At 31.9% G+C, this 24,492-nt stretch overlaps 2 protein-coding genes across 3 annotated transcripts in view; one reads left to right on the forward strand and one right to left on the reverse strand.

The window, feature by feature from the left end:
- Positions 1-1,897: 1,897 nt before the first annotated feature.
- LOC135129195 (tetraspanin-18B) lies at positions 1,898-9,662 on the forward strand. The gene is made up of 5 exons (XM_064056313.1): positions 1,898-2,312; positions 5,388-5,609; positions 5,663-5,845; positions 5,899-6,108; positions 9,170-9,662. The coding sequence occupies exons 1-5, from the start codon at positions 2,250-2,252 to the stop codon at positions 9,467-9,469; spliced, it is 978 nt and encodes a 325-aa protein (XP_063912383.1). The 5' UTR covers positions 1,898-2,249; the 3' UTR covers positions 9,470-9,662.
- Positions 9,663-10,723: 1,061 nt separating this feature from the next.
- LOC135129199 (C3 and PZP-like alpha-2-macroglobulin domain-containing protein 8) overlaps positions 10,724-24,492 on the reverse strand; it is a 331,377-nt gene continuing 317,608 nt past the window's right edge. For both annotated transcript variants that reach the window (XM_064056315.1, XM_064056316.1), the window contains 3 exons: positions 23,605-23,863; positions 17,990-18,943; positions 10,724-13,648 (listed from right to left, as the gene is read on the reverse strand). In XM_064056315.1, the coding sequence (XP_063912385.1) occupies positions 12,374-13,648; positions 17,990-18,943; positions 23,605-23,863 (2,488 nt within the window). In that variant the 3' untranslated portion in view covers positions 10,724-12,373. The remainder of the gene's footprint in view (positions 13,649-17,989; positions 18,944-23,604; positions 23,864-24,492) is intronic.

Genomic DNA, 24,492 nt, shown 5'->3' on the forward strand with positions numbered 1-24,492 from the left:
TGTTTAGAGTGAACAAAACGCTTCAGTTACAACGAGAGTAATGCAATACAAACTCCTCTGAAGTACACATGAGACTAATCGTCACCATATTTTTAAAATTCTGTACAAAATTGAGTCTGGATTTTTCGCTGTCGTTCTTATTCCCTGTTGTGAGTACTACACCATTCAGCGGCAATTTAAGGACCTTTTTTATTTTTTTATGTATGTACTTTTTATTTATATTAAAAAAAAGATGTAAAACCAGCTTAGTTCACAAAAAAGGTTGATATTATGTTCAAACGCCGTACAAATTTAGAACTTAATTTTGCTTTAGTATTAAGAATCCATAAATCTTTTTATGTCTAGTTGATGACTGTGGACTCTGATGTATAAGATACAGTCTATAACACTTGGTAATTCGTGTGTACCCCAAACAAATAAAATTTAAAATGTTAATTTTGTAAACTTTTGTTTTCGTGGCATTAGTTGTTTTATACTTGTAGATACGTATCATACAGTAATGTTAGGTCATAATTATTTTTCAAATAAACGTAGATATGTCATCGATAACAAAATGAATAAAATATTCTGTAAGAGTTATTACTAACACAACTAAAATTTGCCAAAAAAGTAGGTAAACTTGTAAATTTGCAATGATTTTCATGAATGCTATCTATTGTAAGTATTAAATAATAGTGCTTTAATAATGTTTCATATTTTTTAGCTTATGTATCATCAATTGTGGCAAGTGCACAAGACGTTTGTATTTAACCAACTTTTAATTTAAATTTATGGTTATTAGAGCAATAAAATTTCTGTTGTATACAAAGTAAGGCAATTTAGAATGTGCTTGTAATTATTAGGTCATACTTTTATCTTGAATTGAAAAACGAAAACGAAAAGCTTCTCATTTTGTTAGTGCAGTTCAGATAATTTAAAATAAATATGTTAAAATATATGAGATACTTTTATTTTTAAAAGTGTGTTATATTATACTTCTAACTAATATTTCGGGACGAATTTGCGATAGATATCTATACCTATTAATATTGCGAAGATTGTTTGTTTATTTGGAAGTATTACAGAAAAAAATTGTTTTTGTGTATTGATATAAGGTACAGTATACTGGATTAATGATTAATGATTACAAAATAATTAAATAACCATGTGTTTTCAACGACAAAACGAAGTCACCGAACCCTATATCCTGTAATTCCACATTATGTCTGACCTTTTATGCTGGTATTGGTACAGAGCAGAATTCTTTGTATTTGAACTCGTAATAAATAGCTACATGTGTGTTCAAAAATATGTGGTGTGAGAATTAAGAATTTACTTATTTTTATGTAGATACTCATTTAGATATATCTTGAAATCGATCTGTTGTTTGGATCAGTGTAGTATTAAAATTCATATATGTTACGTCCCAACGCATAGAGCATGTTTGTTTTGTTATCGTTATCAACCCTCAAACCGCAAACCCGATTGACTTGTAATTTTGACGCAAGATTTTACATCGGCCCTTGTGCAGTTTATTTTTTCCAAAGGAGGTCAAAGCTCAGCATATTATACGGGAGAAGAATGAGTGAAAGATTCAATCAATTTATTCAATAATAATCAATCATTCAATTCATTCGTCAGTCAGACTTAGTGCCGTACAGTATGACAGTTCTCGTTTTTTCGTAAAATATTACTTTGTAATTTGTTTGGACCGAAAAGTTTAGTTTAACATTATCAGTGAGTATGGATGTTATTTAAATACATAGTCACTGTTATTATATTATATTCGGACTTACAAAAGTGTCTTCAGATGTCTTAGTGTTCAAGTCTTGTAATCATCGAAATTAATACAATAGAATCAATTGTTTTTATTGTTATTCATAACGTCCATCAGGATCGGTAAATAAGATATACGATATTATCTTACAATAAATTACAAATAGACTATTTAAAAACTAAACGTAAAATTTGTTACAACCGTTACTAACGAAATCCTTAGCATTTCTACTTTCATCATCAACAATGTTTTTTCATGCATGAGCCACAACCCCACTTCTTTATGCTCTGCTAATTGTTGTTTCCTTCCTGTCTGATTTGAATCCATATTTGTTCTTTTATACTGCACTCTGTTGGGATTCTGTACACGTACCAGCAAGTAGTGTGTCTATGACTAATGAAAGAAAATTGGTGGCAATGATAAAAATGGTTCTATTGTTTCAAAGCAGCATGTGTTGTGAGATAGGTGGTTAAGTGCATACATTTAAAAGATTATGGCGGTTTTGTCCCTTCTTGGAAGCAAAGCCATTTTGGCCGTTTGCAATTTTTTACTTCTGGTGAGTTGTTACTTTATTGCATATTTAATAACGTATTAAAATCTTCGTAGCTTGTAACATTTATTAATTCATTCCCTTTTGGTTAACAAAATTCGTTACTGAAATTATTTTCAAATTTACTTTACACAGTATGTGTAAAGTAAAAACACAAATTACTGCATTGTTGTTGTTTGCGGAAAAAGTCAATAAACGTACCTTTGTTATAAACACAGAAAATACACAGACAAGCAGTAGTTCATAATTTATACTTTTCGGGATTATAAAATGGAAACATATGAACAGAATGTAAATTTGTTTTTTTTAAGTTTTTTGATAACTAAGCGGATTTTTTATTAGGCACAGGATTTTCAGAAGGAAGGTTGTTAAACGAAAGAAAAAATAAATAATTTAATTAATGAGACAAGACAATACAATTTCATTAAAAAATGTTTTGTCAAATTTCTCATTCACAAAATGCCCAGGATAATCAGGATATACGCAAAACACGATCAGTATTTATTATTTTATTGAGTTTAAACTTATACTTTTTTGACACAGAATGACGCCAATATTATACAGTTTTGGGTACATTTTTGATATATCTTCAAGCTCTTAAGAATTTGTTTTCTACGTTAAGCATGAGATTCTTAAGTTAATTCCATTAATCTCGTCAAACTTTAGCAGGAGAATTAAAACAAAAGTGGACGAAACGTTGAAACCCATTTTTTTGACCATTTTTGACATTTCTTAAAATAAATTTTAGTATTTTATTTTTATTAAGTTAAAAAATAATTTTTCTCATATTCGCCTAATTTTAGGTTATTATTCAAAATATAATGTTTCAATTTGCGTCCTAGTTAAAATATATCTATCTCGCATCTGTTAGTGATTTGATTACATAAATAATTTCTCAGACTTCCGTACCGATTACATTGAAATAACTATAATATTAATGCGCAGATGTTAAAACGTCAGTGTAATCTCAAAAAATTATTACATAAATCCTATCGACAAATGCCATCTGATGTGCAAAATTCTTGTAAATAATTTTACATGTGAGAAATTTGGAAGATGCAGATCGTTTTGTATTACATATACGAGGATGGTCCCAGAAATACCCGACCTGACGTATAGATGCTGCTCCTTTGTTGACAAAAATTATCTAGATCGAAAATACCAACTCTATGAAGCTAAAGTTTGAAATTTCAAGGCTCTACGTTATTTAGTACTTATTTTATAGCGGTTAATAGTGACTGATCTCAGTGAAGTTGTAAATATGGAAAAAAATGGTCATCGTTATGTGATACAATACTTTCACTTGAAAGGTCTCAGTCCAACCAATATCAAAGCCGAGCTGGATTCTACTTTAGGGGGGTCTGCTCCTTCGTTTACAACTATAAATTATTGGGTGGCAGAGTTTAAACAAGGCTGTAGGAGCTGCCAAAAGGAACATCGTAGTGGTCGACCAAATGATGTGACCACACCGGGAATGGTAAAAAAATCCACAAAAGAGTATTAGATGACCATCAACTAAAAGTACCCGAGATAGCAGACATGTTGGGCATTTCAAAAAGTGGTGTACATCGCATATTGACCGAAAATTTGGGCATGAAAAAGCTGTAAGCAAGATGAGTGCCGCGTTTGTTTACTATAGAACAAAAACAGCGCCGTGAGGGTGTTTCAGTCGGGTATTTAGCAATGTTTCGCAGCAATAAAGCTGAGGTTCTGCGTCGATTTATAACATGGGTCCATCACTTCACTCCAGAGACAAAGCAACAGTCAAAATAATGGACTGGACCTGGCGAATCAGCGTTAAAGAAGGAGAAAACAGTTCCGTCTGCTGGCAAGGTAATGGCGTCAGTTTTTTGGGACACCCGTGGAATCATTTTTATTGATTTTCTCCAAAAAGGCAAAACCATTAACAGCGAGTATTATGCGAACTCATTGCTGCATTTGAGCGATGAAATCAATTAAAAACGGCCGCATTTGTCGAAAAAGAAAGTATTGCTGCATCAAAACAATGCACCTGTTCACACATCCTTATTGTAGTGGCCAAAATCAACGAGTTAAAATTCCAGTTGCTTCCTCACACATCCTATTCACCAGATTTGGCCCCTTGGACTATTTTCTCTTCCTAAACTTGAAAAAATGGTTCGCTAGTCAAAAATTTGCCACCAATAAAGAGGTGGCATCTGCGGCTAATGGCTATTTTGAGGTGTTCGACGATTCTTCCTATAAACAGGGTATCGAAGCCATTGAACAACGCTGGGAAAAGTGTATAGAATTACAAGAGGACTACCTTGAAAAGTAAAGAGTCCTTTTCCTAAATTTTTTGTGTCTTCTATGTCAGGTCGGGTATTTCTGGGACTATCCTCGTATGTATAAATAATATCAAAGCTATTTGTTTTTACAGTACAAAAAACTTTTTAGAACTCAATAAAGTTAGGTTGTGTTAGGTAATGCAACAATTAAAAATATAGTCAGTTACTAACTTTTCTCCATTACGATTAAATTAGGCAAATAATCGACTTCAACATATAATTAAAATTTGAGTTATTTCTGTTTATACGTATGCGATACAAATTGAAAAAAATAACTTTTGAATAATTCTTCTTTTTCGTTTGTTTACATTTTTTTACAAAGAATGCGTTATTGAAAGAAGAGATTTAAGCAGCATTATCTTTATATTTAAACATTTTTTGCTGTAGAACATTTAATGAAGCATAGTCGTTACTGATTTACTGACGTATAAACAAAGTACACTTTTTTCCGACTTGTAAATTAAATAATTTCCTCTGTTTAACCCCAATTAAGAAAGACACGTTTAATGACAAGACTTTTATTCCCATGTCTAAGTAGGTAACGTTTCTAAATTGGATAATTGTTTACTTTGGTATTTCTCCGAAAATAGGTTAAACCGAAATAATATTAATGGAGAAACTATGAAGAACATCTTTGTATCAACTTTAAAGTAATTTTATACGTTTTATTTAAAATATTAGTACTTCCTTTAAAAAATCTAACACAAGGTAGGAGTAAACAATTTTCACTTTTTTAAGTACCTATTCAAGTTTTTAAGTTTAAATGTGTTTACAGGCTTGTGGATTTTTTTTAATAACCGGAGGTATGCTGTTACTCTTGGACAATGAAAAAATCCTCTTGTCGCGATTATTGACGTCTGGACCATTGTCGACAATGCCTCAACCGTTTTTATTTTATATTGGAATCGGTATAGCATCTGTAGGACTTATATTGACATCAACAGGAATTTTGGGATGTTGGGCTTCCTGCATGCATAGTTACTACATGCTTACAGCTGTAAACTTTAAAGTTATAAAACTTCCAACAATAATAATAATGAATATTTTCAGTATTTTTTAATAATAATGGTTGTACTGGTGGGGGAATGTGCTGTGTATGCCACAGCCTGGGCCTGGCCAAATTGTCTTGGTCTTGATGTAGATCCAGAAGCTTTGACTAAGGCACTACAACGAAATTATGGAAATGCGGGACAAGAACAATTTACGGCAGCCATCGATTTAGCACAAACTTTGGTAAGATATTTGAACACTGGAAAGGGTAATGTAAATCTGGCTTTGTCTTGTAGTTCAATTGTTGTGGAGTTGAATCGGCCAACGAATATGATACCTCACTATGGCGTCTTCAGCCGTTAAGTCCTTCATTGGCTATTCCGTTGACATGCTGCAAGTTAGAGAACTACAATGCATCTAAAGCATATCTAAATCCCCAACCTATCAATAAAACTTTGTGCCAAGCTCTTGAACCAAACAGACATGAAGGCTACAGACATCTAGAGGTAAAACTTTTGAAACTATATTTTACAAAAGTCTTTATTCAGTTTTATATTTTACTTATTACACAAGCAAGTAGTGGGTTGTTCGTTTGAAACTTATAGTTTATGCATGTCAATTAATGATAAAAATACAAATTTTGGAAGAAAGTAAAAGTAAAATGGTGCTCGTTTCAGTTAAATAAATAGTTGGCACTTCAGTGCAATTGCGACTTATTTTTAAGTTGGAAATAGAACAAAGTTGCAGTGGCGTGGTGAATTTCAATAAATATTTTGTAGAACTTTTAACTTGAAATGTACGTTAACATTGGGATTTAGACATTGTCGATAGGAAAAAAAGCACATTAACGACGCAAAAATATACTGTGAGATTTCTACTAAATTCTAATACATTTTTCAGAGTCTAACGTATTTATTGCGTTTTTCTGGTTATTAATACAACGTCTATTAGTGTTGCATATGTTACGGTAAAGGTAATTAATCGGGTAATTATGAATAATAGCCAGAGATTATGCATAATACCTGACTACATTGGTTACTATAATTAATATTATGCAATTTATTAAATTTATCGGCAAGTATTCATAATCTACAGGCTCTATTGATAAATATTACAAGAAATAATAAAGTCAGATCTTCCAGAACGTTTTTATTATTTCAAACAGAACGATAAAACAACCAAATATCATATTATTTTTAAAATGTTAAAAAAGGCATTATTTATTGTCGCAAGATGAATTGCTATGGCATTTGGATTTACATAGTTTACTATTATTTTTGCATTTACATTTCTTTGATGTATATTTACCTTTACAAAGGCATCTTTATACTCTTGTCCACCACATAGGGATGTTTTTTTTTTTTTTTTGTATACTCCCGTAAAGAAATTTTTACGTCAGGAACTTCCTCAAGTCCCATTATTTTTTCTTCGCAAATAATAAATTCGTTCCTTGATTATAAATGGGACAATATTCTGTGTTTGGTTTCCAATTCATAAAGCTGATCGTCTTGCACAGCTATTATGATAGCTAAACAATTTATCAGATCACTTCTAGGTCTCTCAACATCCAGAATGCGTACTTTTACAATATCTCCTACATTTCCAGCAGGAAATTTTTGCATAGATTTTTTGTTTCATTTTTAGCGCTTGTATTTCCAAATTAGCTTTTGCCATTTTTCGTTTTTCTGATATAAGTGATTTTTGGTTCTTAGTGAAACTACAACCGGATAAACCATTTATTTCACCTTTGTCCTTGTCGTTTGGAATAGTTAGTTGGATGTCTTCTTAGTTTGCATTCGAGTTACTGTCGTCGTTATTTGGAGAAGTTTCCACCATCAATACCATTTACATTTTCGGTATTGATGTCATCATTACCATCTTCTCTATTAAACATTTTATAGCAAACATTAAATTGTTAATGTCTGAAAGTATTAAAGTACAATAGGTACATTAATAAATTCAGAAAAAAATCTGTACAAAAATGTCTAGAAATATATACAGTGTCATCAAAAAAAGTTGAATGTGGTAGGCAAAAACAAATGATAGTTAAGAATTAATTTTTCAAATCAGGTCCTACTATATTTACAACTAATTGACGTGTTGTACTTGAAAAAATAAGATAGCTACGGACCTATTTTTTACAACACACGGTATATACAGGGTTACTGATAAAAAACCTTTGTTGCTTATTTTCTGCAAGGTTTGAATAAACCAAATACACCAAATAAAATTGTTGTGAGAATATTGTAATATGAGTCTGTTTGAATGCGGAGTGCGGACTGTCTTCAAGAGAACAGTCAACTTAATTTTCTTAAACGGTACTTTATATATTTTTTTACTCGATTATGTAAAGTCATTTTTTCTGAATATGAAAAAGTTGGCAACTATAGTCATGCATGTGTTTTTCTTTTTTCCTTATTTTTTTTACTAAAATAAAAAAAATGCATTCGTATGTAAAAAACAAATCTCTACAAAAATAAATAAAAAAATACACAGGACAATTTAAAAAACTACATTCTACATGCACTTAATGGAAGTAGTTAAGTTTGACCTGGTTTATTTTGATGTTCGTAACACGTATGACACAGTTTTCTACATTTCTTCTTGCGTAAATTTTCATTAATTAAGTTCCTCCTTAAGGTTAATTGAAGCTTATTTGTGTAGAAAACTTAAATTTCTCCAACACAAATCTTTTTCATATAGTATGAGCCATGGGCCCAAATACTCTAAAATGATGAGTCTGACCACTTATCTAAACTAGGAATTTCTTGTGTATTTACAGAATACTATTAATAATAATGATTGTTTTATCGCAATGCTGAGTACTCTGAGTAGTGTCTGTAATTTAAGTGATATTGTAAGGTATTTTGTAACAAAAATTGATGATTTTTTTACAAGTTTTCTAAAATTTAAAAATTAGACTTTTCGTAAAAATGTCCTATTTAGACCAAATATTTTTTTCGCTAGAAGAAGCTGTTTATTTTTATACAAAAAGAATATTACCAAATCTTAAAGAGAATAAAAAAGAGACAAATTATGGAAAGAAACATTAGTATTAGAATGATGACTGCAGTACTAGTTAAAACCAATATACAAGATTGTAAACATTCCTAAAAATGTCTGAAATTAGATGATCTCTCTATCATTTATGGTCAATTTAGGACTGATAGACTATATAATAAATATGTGCCCACTGTCTCGTGGAAAAGAGCGTCTACTAGGTTTTGAAAATGTAGTAAATTCAAGACAAGTATAGGTACCTTTTAAAGTAACTTTTAATCCTATGGTATTTTAATGTACTACTAGATTCTAAAAATAACAAAATTTTGACTTTGTGGAAGTGACGAAAAATGCCACGGCCTGAACGCACTTATCGGGTGGATATATTGTCAGTTATATTAGCAGGTGTCGTGATATTTTCTCTTAACTTTCCACGTTATATTGTGCCGCCATAATTTAAAAAAATAACGCAGTCATTAAAACGTATATGTTTGTGACTATTCGATTTTATACTTATATGGAAAGATATGGCTAGATGTAATTAATTAATATTCCTTTAAATTACAGGGCTGTAACGACCACCTTCAACAATGGTACAGAAGACACTTTCTTCTATTTTTGGGAACGGGATTGGCAGCAGTTTTGGTAGAATTTTTAGTTTTGCTTAGCACAATTTTAATGTGTACGAGAATTTATAAACACAACCTAGAAGTGAAAGAAAATGTGAGAAACAGTACGCAGTCCAAAACTGTTTCTACTCCTGCACAGACTTTCCAGAGAAGAACTCCAACCACTGCTTACACTAACGAAACATACGCGATGAGTAATAGTTTTCGACAGAATTATAAACTTGTTGACAGAATATGATGGTGGTTTAAAGGCTTTGTTTTACCAAACAATGCCTGTGTTTACGAATTGCGAAATGTTGAAATTGAGTCAATGTTGTGGTAAAGTTAGAAATGTAATGTATTTATACGAACTGTATTACTGTCTCTCGATATTTATTATAGTTTAGTTTAGCAACTTATGTAGCAACTTGTAAATATATTTTTAAATTTATATTTTTAAAATAAACATTTAAATAACAATATAGCTGTGGAAAGTATTTTGTTAAAAAAAAAATCATCCTAGTGAGCAAAATATATATAAGAATATTTCCTACTGATGTATTTAAAACGAAGTTTTTTCTCTTATAGATATGATATAACACTGAATGAAACATTTTGAGAAATGTTTGAGAATAGTTGGATCAGAATGGATGACAGATCAGAAGACACGCCTGGCTGATCTCGGCGGTTTGTCGGCTTTGTCGGGAGCGATTTGTTCGGATGCCAGCGTTTTCTTCGGAAAGGAAATATTTGGGTTGCTCTAAATTCGGAGACACGGACTACAATAATTGGTCCAGTAGTTTCGGAGATTCTGTCTAATAAAAATCGAGGGGTCATGAAACGTCGATAAAACCTGAAACTGGCAAGTCGTCCGATGCCATTAGCTTAAACTCGGGCACGGGAGACCACTTTTTTGTACTCTAGGGAGTATGAAACGTCGAGAAAAGATGAAAGTAGCAAGTCGGCCGGTGGACTTGAATAATACTTTCTTGGCTTAGGCGAGTGTAGACAGATAGCAACGAAATATTGTGGTACTTCAAGATTTCTAATGTGAAAAGTACTAATTTAATTGTATTTGCCGATTTGTTTTTGTGATAATATATGGCAACTAGATAATTTATATTATTTAACAGTCTACACTCTACACATAAATTTATTTTAACATATTCGGCTTATATACAAAATCAAATTATGTATTTGTTCGAAGAAGTTGGATTTGTTGTTGTGACGTCGAAAGCAAAAGTGAAATTCATAGAATTAAAAAATATGTAAAATTGAAATGTCGTATATGCAACCAACTATACGCTGGCAGTGTTGCTGTAGTTGCTATATATAGAGTGATTTAGTATGGTATTCGAACTCGAAGAAAAAGAGTTGCAGCACTTGTATACTTAAAAAATAATGTATTATTTCTTTATTGCCCATAAATATTGCGGAAACTTTAAGGTGATGGATTTAAAATTTATTAAACTAATGTATCTAGTGGAGATTCAGGTTACAAAAAATTCACAAATTTTAAAAAATCATAATTTATTGAACTGATAAATCATACAACATTGATATGACATGAATACGTACAGTTTGTATTTAAAATAGAGCTAAAATGCATTATACAACTTTGCTGAAGCATTAGTACTGAGAAAATAATATTGTTTTCTCCTATATGCTAATAATTGTGAGCAGTGTACATGTTTCACTTTACTTATTAGATGTATTTAAGTGTCAATCGTGACAATTTGTAAAGTGTAAGGTACAAAAGTTTGTGCAAAAATGTAAAGTATTATCAACTTGATAAAAAAAAATATATATACATTCTGAATTCGAAATGGTAAGGTTATAAAAATTTCGATGTTCATTGGATAAATCTTACAAGTAACAAAAGGTGAAGTACATACTACTTTTAATTGTCTAGTGCTATATTTGGCAACGTAGATGTAATTATCAAATTATACAGGTACACGAGTAAAATAAATCACAAAAATATTGTAAATAATTCGGTTGAAAATAAATTCTATTCCCTATAATTGGGATTATTTTTCAACGAAATGTGAACGATTTGGCACATTTATAAAAATGCGTCACATTTTGCTTATTTGCGCTGTATGTACAGTAAAGAATTCTTAACGTCTAAATTACAGCTGACATTTAATTCTTACAATTACCATTTTAATGATTTCAGTTTATAATTAATGGGCGGATAATTTACACTTTTCTTATGTACACATGTAACTAAACGTATTATGTTATGTTTATCTTACGCGAAGTTGTTACTATGTAAAAATTCCGTTTTATAGTTTTACTTTTATAAAATAAAATTAAAAGAGCTATAACAGTGCTATTATAACGTTATACTACCTTTACGAAAGTCTAACAAATTATAAATACTAAGTTTGTCTTGGAAGAAATTCATGGAAATTATATTTAAAAATCTGTTTCCCTTTGATTTTGAAGCGGTACTTGATCATACTTTATTAATAAATAAATCTCTGTCGCTTTTCATAAAGATGAAGGGTAAAATTTAATGAAGTGAGTATTTTGTAAAATAAATATAGTTAAGTAAGTTATTACTAAAAGTAAAATATGTATAAATACTTAATGTATTGATTTAAGTTGTACATTATAATTAAACGTCTATCATTTAAATTTATTAAATTGAAAAAAAGTTAAAATGTGAATGTGTAGGTTTCACAATACTTGAAATCCTTACGATTCAATAATAGAAATACAATTAAGAATTTGTCAACACTCTCTTTTCCTTTTAATGAATGATTTTAAACAACATCATTTGAGTATAATTTTTAAAATGGATTTTGCTGTAAACAACATTGTTTATAAGATACACAACAATCTACAGATTTGGAATCACATTTTTGACGTTACATCGCTGGCACATTCTAGTAACAAGAAATATGTTAACAAATTACTCACTTCTCTCCACCGAGTGTGTTGATTGTGTAATTGATTTTAATACCAAAAGACACTTACAAATATTGCTAATTGTGGTTGAGTCTACATAAATATCCAAGCATTATCTGCATTCCGATCAATAAACTCAGCACAAAGTTTATCGTCTACGTTATGTACAATTTACAAATCGAAAACGAGATCATCAATTATACTCTAATCACAACACGTATTTTCACTTTAATAACGAAGGAAATAATTACGTGAAACCTTGACTTCGTAATTTCTCTCCATCAGCAATTTTGGAGTTCGCCTTCTTTCTTAATTGATCGTCAACGACTTCTTTTAACATACCCCAAAGTTCTTCCTTATCTAAAAGCACGTACTGATCATTTTTTATTTCAGGAGCAAATGTCGCTAACGACTCCTCTGAGAGCCTCTCTGTCCCTTTTTCTATGTATTTTACGGGAATGTTGTGTAACACAGTATTTACATGCTTTGGCGGTGAAATATTTTTCTCTGCGACAAGATTCCTTGGTGGCTTTGTAGATATTGTAGAATCAGGAGTTGTACTAGACGTATTCACATGTGTTGTAATATTTGGTATATCAGTGGAATTCTCGGTTATGTTGTTATATATCGATACAGCAATCTTTTCTTTGCTTAAAGAATGTTTTTTCTTAAAAGATTCTTCGTTTGGTATTACATTTTCTTCGATTGTGCTTTCGGTAGTTTTTAAATAGATTTTAGTCGAACTTGTAGAAGTAATTGATGTTAAGTTTTGATATTTTTTAGTGTCATTCACATTTGATATGGAATCATTATCAACATTAATCGTGTAAGTTGCAACACTAAGAACTTCTAGTTTTGGTGAAGGTACTGGAGCATAATCAGTTGTAGTACTGACAGTGCTGGAAGCAGTGTTACTTGTAGTACTAACCGTTGAGGTCGTAGTTGGCAAAATATCTCTTACACAGCTTTCAGGGACCTGAAAATACGGTTGACTACTGCTAGTTTTATTTTTACCAAACCATGTAATCAAATCATCTTCGGTTATCGATTTTAACAAGTTGCTTCCAATTTTCGTATGGAAAAAGGTTTCTGCCGCTAAATCCTGTCTACCTGCAGGAAATACCTTGGCATATGCTGGACGAAGGGAAGAAATTACGAAGGCGCTCCGAGCCATATATTGTACGCAAACCGGGCATAAAGTAGAAATATTGGCAAAAATAAACCACAATTTGTTGTCGTGGAAATTATGTTGCATTTCAGACATATCTTCTGGTGGATTCAATAGCTGTGGAGGAGTTGTAGCTAGTTCGTAGCCCGAGAACAGAGAAATTTCCAGACGCAAAATACCGGAGGGCGTTAAACCCTTCCAACTGAAGCATGTTTTTAATTTAAGCATGGGAAGTTTTCCTTCTATTTCATCGACAGAACTGCGATCAGGCAGAATTTCTTGAATTACTCCTGACCATAGCTCGAGCAGTGGTGTTGTATTCTTAATGGAGTAGGTTGAGTACGATACTTTACCCTGCAAATATCAAGAGTATTAATAGTCGATACAAAAATATATTCACAGGTTTTGAGGAGACATTTTTTTATTATAGTTATTTGGTGAAAGAACGAAATTCATTCTGAAAAATCAAACGTAATGTTAGTCTATTTGAGAGATTCAATTTTTTGAGATTATAAATATACAAAAACCCTTGTTACAGCTTAAAAGTATTTATTAATTGTGTAATTAAAATACTTTGTTGCATTTTTATTTTTGCATACTTCGTTTGTGGTGAGTACACTTCTTATATTATCTCCATATTTTTCTTTCGTTCCTTTCCTATCTATTCTAAAACTGAATCAATATTTGAACTTATGAGGAAGATATTTGCTCAAATTCTATCACAATAAATAATAATTAACAACATTGTTGAGTTTAAAGTATTCTATTAGTAGGACATTACTATATGTACATACTTATATTGATTGTATCTTTACTGGTCTTACGTTAACATATGTTAAAGTGGTTGTTAGTTACTTAAGAATTTAACTTGATTAATTAAGGTAACATATTCAGTATTCTAATTTAATATGTCGATCATTTTAAAGTGCTTTCGATTAATTACAAATTTATGTAATAATTATTTCTAGCACCTTGAGTGTCGTTAACGTTAATGGCTAACACGGCTAGATTTTATATCTCCTCTCAAGCCGATGGATGTTTGATCTTACGACGTCACCTGTCATCTGGTTGATATAGGTATGACTGACGGACAGCATAGTAAACTACCGTGGAAAGTCTTTATTTGTAAGATCCTGTCTAGATGATTTTGACCTAATAGTCTGTTAAAGTTGCTTATAAATCAATTTAACCGCAAAACCAAGTTTGAACAATTGTCAGTGTCACATGGCGTTTATACAATCGAACCTGCAGAAAACAGTTTGTACACTTCAAACGCACCCCTCTGGGTGGCTTATAGGTCATGCTATCGGCTTGAGATCGCACAATTGCAAAATATTGATCTTTAAATGAAAAAGGCGGTCTAGGATTGTGATTATTGGAAATGGAAAGTATTGTTATATAAAAGTAATTATTGTTATCAATTGATACTACATAATATTTATAACAACATTGTGAAGAACATTAATCATAATAAAGGTTATAACGACTTTTGTTATGGTTCTATGTATTAAAGGCGATGTGTGTGTAGAAAATTTTCCAGTATGACAAATTCCTTGAGTTGTAAAATATGCTTGATTAGCAATATTTGACACATTCAGTCACCACCCCTAACAGGTTGTCCTTTCAAGTTGGCTAACTGTTTATCCATTCGTCACTGAGAGAATGTGTTAAAGCAACAAATTACTACGTTTGTTAATCCTTTTCCCATATTTGAACCACCTTATATTTGCGTAATTTTCATATTGTTGTTTCTTGTGGAACATTGTTCTTTTAAACATAAACTATTAATATTATTATTATTACTAATAAAGGAAATGCGACAGTCACACATCATAAAATTAGTCGAAACATTTTTGATGGCACACAAAATGAGAAAAAACCGTTTTTTTTAAATAAGCTTGTTCAGTTTTTAAACAAATCATTCTAAGATAGAATTTATAAACAAATGTATAACATAATTTTTGAACAATCTGGAGTACAAACTATTTTCTAAAAATTTGTGGACTACACGAATTGAAATTTTCTGCTTGTCTAAACAACAATATTTAGTTATGTTACTAAAAACGTATACGTTTTTAATTTATCATTAATAGCACTTCGTGTTTATGACAAAAATATATTTTGAAGAGAAACCCACCAAACACTGACTTATGGATTTTTAAAAATATCATTTTTCTCATTATCATTGTTTTTTGAGATTTCTCCAAAATTGCATTCATCTAATCAAAATTTTTATTATGTAAACTGCCTCTTGTTAATTAAATATAAATCACCTTAAAATGTAGATTTTGCTTCGGGCAGTTTGTGTCCTTTTAATATGTAAATCTAAAGCAATTTGGTCGACCAATTTTTGGGAAATACCAAAATAAAATTATATACCATGATGTAAAAAAGCTGATTTTGTGAATTTAAAATATTGAATAGAATGATATAACTAGAATTTTTTGAATTAGGAGGTTATTATAATAATTTGTGAGTGTATTTGAAAATTATTATTACAATTATAGGGATGTTTTTTTTAAATTAAGACATTCTTTTAATTTTATCTCACCTAATTATGTTTATGTTGAATAAAAAAAACTTTGTTTTTAGAACTTATATTTTGTGCAAATGAAAGACCATGGTATTGTTTGTTGACTTGGAGTATCATGATAATTGGATAACTAAAAAGTTTACTTATGCCGAGAATTTTCAAACTTGTTAGTAAAAAGAAGCTTCTAGCCGCTTCTAAGACACAAGCTTCTTTTTACTGTATCTCATTTCCAAGAGAAAAGTCGAAAATGTATGATGTCTTGAGTTTTGTAAGCTATAAACAGTGGTGGAAATCGCGTTCCAAAATTTCCATAAATAAGTGAGATGTTGATTTTTAAAAATACGTGGTATAAATATTTAAAAAAAAAATAATGATAAACCTTAAAAAAATGTCATCGCATTATATAGCGATAGTCGTGGATTGTTTATATGTAAAATTTCATAACAATGAGTGTGTTAATAATAATGGATTATTACATTGTAAAAATGTTTGACAACGCCATAAGAACCAAACGTAGCGACAGCTCTGAACCGTGGTCTATGATTTGGATTCCCGTATAGTCTATGGTTTTTGTTCTTACTTAAATTTGCCGTGACATCACCGATATAACTTGTGTCTCATCATCCTGTTACTTTAATGATAATTTTTCTTTCTTTTTTCTTTGTGTGTTTATTTTTGTGTGTTTGTGTGTGTAAATATAATTTGTAACATTTGATTTAATTTTTAAAGAGTGAAGAGGGTTTTCGTAGCTGGGAAGTGAGTCTATTACTCCACACTTTTTCCCTATCCAGAATCAAGGAATAAACATTTTTTTCTATATATTTTGCATTTTGAGTTACGGACATTTTTCCAACTTTGGGGTTCACCACTTTGGATTTGAACACATTCCGCTATAAAAACCACATAACTTAGGGTTCGATTTTGTTGACAACCACACTTCATATTTCAAATTTTGTATTTTTGACGTTTTCTTTTTTAATTCTGTGTAAATACATAATTTTGGCGGGATGCATGTGTTTTCAGAATATATATTTTATGATTTTTAACGCATCACCAGGTTAAATTTACTTTAACAAAATTACATTTTTGTTATCCTAGCTGTTAATCCAACAAAATAAGTGTTAAAATTTATATGACTGAATAATATGTGAATATTTTGCTGTGTAGTCTGATTTTTCATTATTTCAATTGCAGTCAATTTAAATGAGTTATTTAGCCCTATTTTACGGAAGTTATGGTTCAATGCCACAAATTAAATTCTAGAGCATTGATAGTTTTTGTGTTCCGGAGCACATTTTGGTTGAAAAAAAAAGACTTATGTTAACAATAAATTTAAAGGTAACTAGATAATAAAAGTGAAAGTTTTAATTAAGACAAAAAAATGCTTTAGAACAACAGGTATGTTCACATTTTGCTAGATTTGTATTAATAGACGGACATAAATTAAAGGTACAATTTGCTCGGAAAGTTTTTCGTCCCTCCAGCGGTTCCTTCCCGTCGTGAACCCTGATCCCTTACTGAATAATGTTAATACTTCTATTATATTTCATATTGCAACTAGCATTAAATCTTATCTAAAAGTTAAATACAATTTGTCATAAAATGTCAGCGTTCACTGCGGGATAGAACGGCGGGAGAGACGCAAACTTTCCGAGGAAATATAAAGTAAAAATATTTTTTTCCATAAAACAGAACTGACTTAAGAAATTATAGCAACAATGTATTAAATTTAAAAGTTTCACACATTATTGTATGTTTTATCAGACTGACGAATATCACAAAATTGTTTTTTAATTTTATTTTAGTTCGCAGACATTATATTCGTCTGAATAGTTTTCCTGTATCTTAATATAATTTCATAAAGAAAGGTTTTACATGCTGAAAATAACAAAAAGAATGCACATATACGTAGTAAAGTAAACTTATAGAAAATGTGAAAAGGAAAAAATGTACCTATAGGTATTACAATTTTTGAAGCGTTATTTAGTCAATGTAAATTATCTTGCAAACTATATGTTAAAATGCTTTAATGCTTATATGATTTTGTTTAGATTAATCGAAAATGTATTACGGTAAACGAGCGCAACAAAAGAAAATATTTATTTACTTGAATGGATATAGCAGAATTAGCAATTAACTTTTAATTATAAAAAGATTCATACCTGTATAGTAGCGCATCCAGCTCCTGTTGCGTAGACAAAAACTTTGGTAGGAAGACTAGGCAAGTGTAGTCTTTGCGATGGCTTATCTGGCTTCAGCTCTAAAGTGTCTGTAAGTTCCATTCCGGAAGTTGCTAGTGAAACCGTTAAAGCTCTATGTCGATCTCTCGCTAATAGATCGTACTGAGTGAAAGTTTTTACAGCCTGATACAGTAATTCGGGATGTTTATCTAGCATGTGAGATCGATAGAATAAATACCGCGCCACACTTTCAGCAAATTTCAAATCCCCGATTATGCAGAAAGTGGATAGCGCGTGAAGGGAGGCTTTGTATTCATCCAAGGTGGTTGCTAACGGTTCTTTAAGTGTTTTTCCTGCCTCCGATTCATACAGCCAATCGGCGGCGTCTCGTCGTGGAACGAAATGCGGCCAACCGAATTCCCCATCTTCTGTTGTGGAGACGTTCCTTAATTTCTCGATTGCCCAGGACGCGGTGGCACTGCGGACCAGAACTAAAGCTAATGCCACAACAGCTATCGTTTCGGGTCTTTGCAGCTTAGGTAAGCTGTTTTCTAAAAATATTTTTGCTTTTTGCAACGTGTCGGAATCGACGTCGCTTTCTATTCCGATTTCGTACAACGCTATGACCGTGTCGGCGGTAATTTCGACAACGTGCTCGAGTAGAGCAGTTTCCGAGCTTAAGTTCTTTCGCATAAATTCGGAATGTTTGGATAGTGGTAATTTTATGTCCGCGGGAAGCGGGGTAAATCGACCGTCGTCTTCTTGGCGGAGTTGCACCCAACGCTTGATGGCTTGGATTAGATCAGGATCGATGCTGAAATATGTCTGGACCTTGGTCAATGCTTCTAAAATCGTCACAGTGGCGGAATGACTTCCCAGCATTTGATGCTCGCTGAAAGAGTTGTCAACCTTGCGATAGGAAAGGATGGTTTGTATCTGAAAAAAGTTTTAAAAAGATTCATTTTGTATGGACAGATACTGTGCTGAATAAATTATTATTCTCGGTCAATGAACTCTGATTGATTCGAATAGTCTCTAGTATGGTATAGCATAACCACAATATAATAACGTTTTTTAAGAATTGAGTTTGAACTTAATAGCATTTTTGAATATCAGTCAATATAATGAAAAAATAACCTAAAAAAGAAGAGTTGTGCAGAACTGTAAAGCAACTGTCTTTAATAGTAGTTGCCTGTAGAAGTTGATACAGTTAACTTGAAGTGTAAAAGGATTTAGACAAATTATTAATGACCAACTCCAAGTATACTGTTTGCAATAAATCTGAGAACTTTATCTTCATTATATATTATTAGTGCTTCCAATTCCGCAGGTTTCGTTTAACATCGACGCTTAATACTAATTCTGAACTTGAACAGGTGAACACTCTAATTTACCTACTTAACAGGAATGAAATCACATAAAATTGTTCGCGCATTCAGTCTCACTATTGAAAAAGAATGTAACTACTACCCTTATCAGTAGAAATTCGATTCCCACTCAAAGAACAGATTAAACTGCATTGAATAACACAGAAAAATGTAATTATTATGGAAGGCTAAAATATTTATTTTATACGTGACAGTATCGCACTAGGAGTGGCAGATAAAAATTGAGTGAAAACATATATATCGATGACACAATAACATTCCAAAAATCTCTCAAAATTGTGGTTCCATCAGAAGGAATCGTGAAATAATTAGATGCTTTCCATCGAGGTATGGTTATGCTTCTACGTTTATCCCTTGTCTTCCCGAATGAAGGTAGCAAGAGTAAAATCTTGCTCTCTGTAATTTAAATTTTCATTTTTTAAACGTCTGCAAGTAGAAATTATTGTTAAAAAAAAATAAACATAAATTCATTGAGTTTGAATATAACCTCACCTTCGGAATTTGTTATATTTACGCTATAGTATTTGAAGCGCTTCTGACATTGTCTTGGAGAAAATGATATATTTTTCAAATTAATTTTTAAATTTGAAATAGGTGATGTACCCTTTAAAAAAGTGCTGGACGAAGAAGGAAATTCTGCCACTGTGTGTTAAGTCATTTGCTAAATTGTCGCAATAGTGTGCGATCGATATCTATTATTGTGCGTGAAAGCATAATTTAAACTGGTGTGGGCGTTTATGTAAGAAAGACAGTGCAGATAAAAAAAATTCAAATTTTCAGGTTTAGAACATGAAATTTTTAGAAAAATACAGGAATGACTCGGATACAGGAAACGTACTGCCACAGCAAATTAATGAGGTTGTACGATGGGCAGGTTGGTCGACAGACGGTGGTGTGAAATATTTAAGATAGTACGTGTCATCAGCTCCTTTTACCAATGAAAGCAGTTCTTTCTTGGAAAAAAGTTGGAAGGAACCTCTTCAAAGAGAGATCAGCGTGGTTCGTCGTCTTATTTATAGATCAATATTCTCGTTATCTCGAAGTTGAAGAACTCCACAATACTCGAATGGAAACCGTAATTGAGAAAATGTTTCGATAATGGCTCGTTATGGGATTCCGGAAAAAATTAACCTGCAGTAGATCGTAATCTAACCCTAGTTTTGAGTTAAACAAGAAAAAAGAGTTCTATTCTATACAGGATCCTAAGATAATTACTAAAAATTCGTTATTAGTTTTTGCTTTTGAAAATTGTTTTATTTCTGTGTGTTTGTAGTGTTTAAATAACGTAGATTTGCAATTTAAGGAAGTTATAGCAAACAAGAAAAATATTTTTTGTTGTGGTATTAGAGTTTCGATAACAAAATTGTACTTGTAGTATTTGTTTTTGCTGTAATTTTTTCAAACTCTACAAAACACAGTCAAAAGTAACAAAAACAAAAGCGTCAAATAATTAGGCGTTATTATAGAAATACACACTTGAATGTTCCTATGTACGTTTCCATTATAGTTATATTTCAATACGTTAGTCAAAGAAAATTAATCCAAGGAAGTTTCACGCAAAATATGTACTAACGATTTAAATAATGCATCTCCATTGTGGTGCAAATTATTTTCACTGCATTAAGTAATAAAAATACAAAAAAAAGGAAAAATTTTGCTACCACGAGAGCATTGGTAGTTATATATATATATCTTGCACGTCTACAGTTTTAGTACCCTTAAAGAGAAGAAGAAATGAGAAAGGTTTGTTATTCGAGCTTTTCGGTTGGCAATCGTTCGTCAGAAATTGGAGATTCAAAAGCAGCCTTCTCCAAACTGAGGTCGCAACTGTTAAAATGCAAATTATTACTTAGAGAACATAATTTATGTATCACGTGACACGATTTCATCCAACTGAAGATGCTAGTTCCCTAGATACACTTTTTCATAGTTGCAGTATTTTATTGTGGTTAGATGGGGTTTGTTGTTACAAAAAATACGATAAGTAAATCAAGTTTTTTTAAATTTGAAATTCGAACAGAATTATGAGTTCTAAACGTCGGGGGACGGTAAACAAAAGGGAAATTGGTAACATTATTGAAAGCAGCGTAAAGTAGTAAGAAGTAGTTTACCCCCTTTGAAGACGGTGAATTCTTAGAAGCTAGAAAAACAAGGGGTGCCAAAAGGTGAAAAATCTTCAAAAAAGACCTGAGACGCATAAAATTAGTGATGCAGCGTTTACATTAGGAGAACATACCAAGGTAAAGAGACTTTCTGACGAAAATACCCCTGTAGGCTTACAAAAAAGCTTTATATTATAGCATCAAAACAACTTGCTTGGAGATGGAATGATGCACCATACGTAGTGATATACTATTTCAAAGTCGAAAAAGGTAACTGTGGTGATTTTACGGGGCGTGATAATATAATTTTTTTTGAAGGAGGTAGCAAACGCTATGCATTAAGCAAGTGATTAATGAAGAATGTAAATAAGGACAATTGCCCAGTTCGCTTGAATTTCAAAATCCTGGAAAAGTGGACTCAGAAGGCAACTTCCGATCGTTTCTGCCTGAGTGAGAATCCGAATTGGGAAAACTCCTGTTGGTATAGGAACTGTCCAATTGAAATTAACAAAATGTCTTCGTGGCCTAAACAACAACAAATTATTTATCAACTCTATGGGGGTAATTTAGCAGAAGATGACAAAAAATATTCAATTTCAAAATTTCAGCGTCAACTTCACTTCAGAATCATCCTACAATGATATAAAAAAAATCGTAGCTGATTTCACTCGAAAATATTTTCGACAATAATCATACCATTCATTATCTTTTAATAGAAAATATCATAGAAGAATATGTTATGCTATTTGCTCCTTTGGGGTTTCCCATTTTCTGTTCATTAAGATAATGCCTGTTGTCACATAGCGACAATTGCTGTGGATTACCTGAATGCTGTAGATATTCTCTATATAAACTGGCCAGCTAACAGTCCTGATTTAAATTTCATTGAGCACTTCTGGGATAAGGTTAAAAACGCAGTGAAAAGTCGTGCAGCTTTTCAGACATCCAGTTCTAGCACTAACAGGTTACAGCTGAGGTAGCGGATCTAATTTTCTTAACTGCATCGATGCTCAAAACAAATTTGTTGACAGTTCATTCAAACAGAGCTCATGTGTTATGTTTGTGTGTTATTTCTAAAGCAATGTACCTTTAATACGACGCGGGTTGTATGCGTTATACCAGTGTAAAAACATTTTTCTGGTATACAATGACAATGTATAATTATTAGTATGTAAAAAAGATTTAACGAAATTTTGCTACGGTTTTTGGAATAGGATATCGGATTGAAACTTTCGTCTAAAATACATTGCAAGAAATATGATTGTAATTTGGTCACACTTTCACAATATTTGCTTCTTTTGTTTTGTCCTACATCCAAACCGACAATTTAATTGCGGCGGAGAATTCTATGAAATAATTTATTAGAAATTTCTTTGAAGTACTATCCGACCCTCTAACGGATAGTTGTATATTGAGAAAGAAAATCCATTTATTGTTTGTTACATTTTTAAATAAAACTGAAAATTCCGAACATTATCTCAGAGGTAGAACTCACACGTAACATTTCATATTGTTGAAAATTAATCAGATTTTAAAGAGTATATAATTCATAAGTTTTTAAGCCAATCAGAATATTCTATTTTCTTAAAACTCGATTTATTAATAATCGATTATGCGGTTGACGACGTTATATACTTAATCGATTTTATGTTTCGTTTTTACATATTCTGTGTATGTCTATGGAAAATATTGCTCAACTAAAGCAGTCTGATTTAATTTAAGCATTTCTGGTAATATTTTAGTGACTGGCATCAACATTATTTTCAGCTTGATTCAACGATATTCTTTGGTTGCTTCTGCTCTATTTTATAAAAATATTAATAACGATGCTATAGACATTGTTGATCATGGCACACATCCATTGTTTATCACTAAATGAAATAAAGTTAAAACTTCGTGTTTTATGTCTTTTAAATACAAAAATTAATTACCTCACTTGAAACTTGACTCCCTCAAGCATAATTCCCACACCTATTAATCATCAGAGTGAAATTTATATTCCCGGCGCGTTAGCCTAATTATATGAGCAAGCAAGCAACCTAGTTCTCGCCCTAAGTTCTGGTTGAACTTGTTGGATGGTCCAAGATAAGATTAAGAGGATACTTACATTACCAGGTAAACTCTGCAAAGCTTGCAGGCGTTCGGTCTTGTTGGCTTTCTTGCCGAGATGTTGCAAAGTTAAAAGCGGAGTTAAAGCAGCCAAAGCACCGGAAAGTCCGCCACCTTCGATTTTCTTGTTTATGGCCGGCAGAGCTAAACCTCCCGCTACGAGCAACTTTCCCCATTCCGAACCTGGAACGACCGATTTTGGCGTGTCCAAATGGAGAACTTGCGAAAAGCCGGCTTCCTCATTGAAATTCCATATTCTGCAACGAAAGCAAAAAGAAAAAAATTATGTCTTTCTAGAGAAGCAGAAATTTCTGTTTAAATATTGTTATTACTACTATGAAACTGTTAGGTACTGGACCAGAAATAACTTTGTTGTCAACACTCGATTTATCCATAATGCGAAATTGTATATATTCAATATAAAAAGTATAGGTCTGAAAATTATGACAAACAAATATAATTATTCATTTTAGTTGCTCCAGGTACTTCATATTACGTTTGTTTAAAAGAGTAGCGGGCCAATTTCAAGTTGGATTTACGATTTCGTAAGTCCCTGTTGTCACGGAAGATGCGATGACAGCAGTCGTGAGGACGAATCAAATCCCGAATCGCAACAACTGTCATCGAAATTACCATAGCAACGGCACTTGCGATTTCGCAAATCCAAGTTGAAATTACCCCATAACGGACCAATTTCAAGTTGGATTTACGATTTCGCAAGTCACCGTTGCAATGGAAAATGCGATGACAGCAGTGGTGACAACGAATCAAATCGCGTATTGCAGCAACTGTCATCGCAATTACCATAGTAACGGCACTTGCGATTTCCCAAATCCAACTTGAAATAACCCCCTAAGTCTAAAACGATTTAAAACATTCCTGTCAC

The sequence above is a fragment of the Zophobas morio genome, unplaced genomic scaffold, assembly GCF_036711695.1.
Source record: "Zophobas morio isolate AGI-343-1 ecotype UQ-CSIRO unplaced genomic scaffold, CSIRO_AGI_Zmor_V1 ptg000014l, whole genome shotgun sequence".
NCBI lineage: Eukaryota > Metazoa > Arthropoda > Insecta > Coleoptera > Tenebrionidae > Zophobas > Zophobas morio.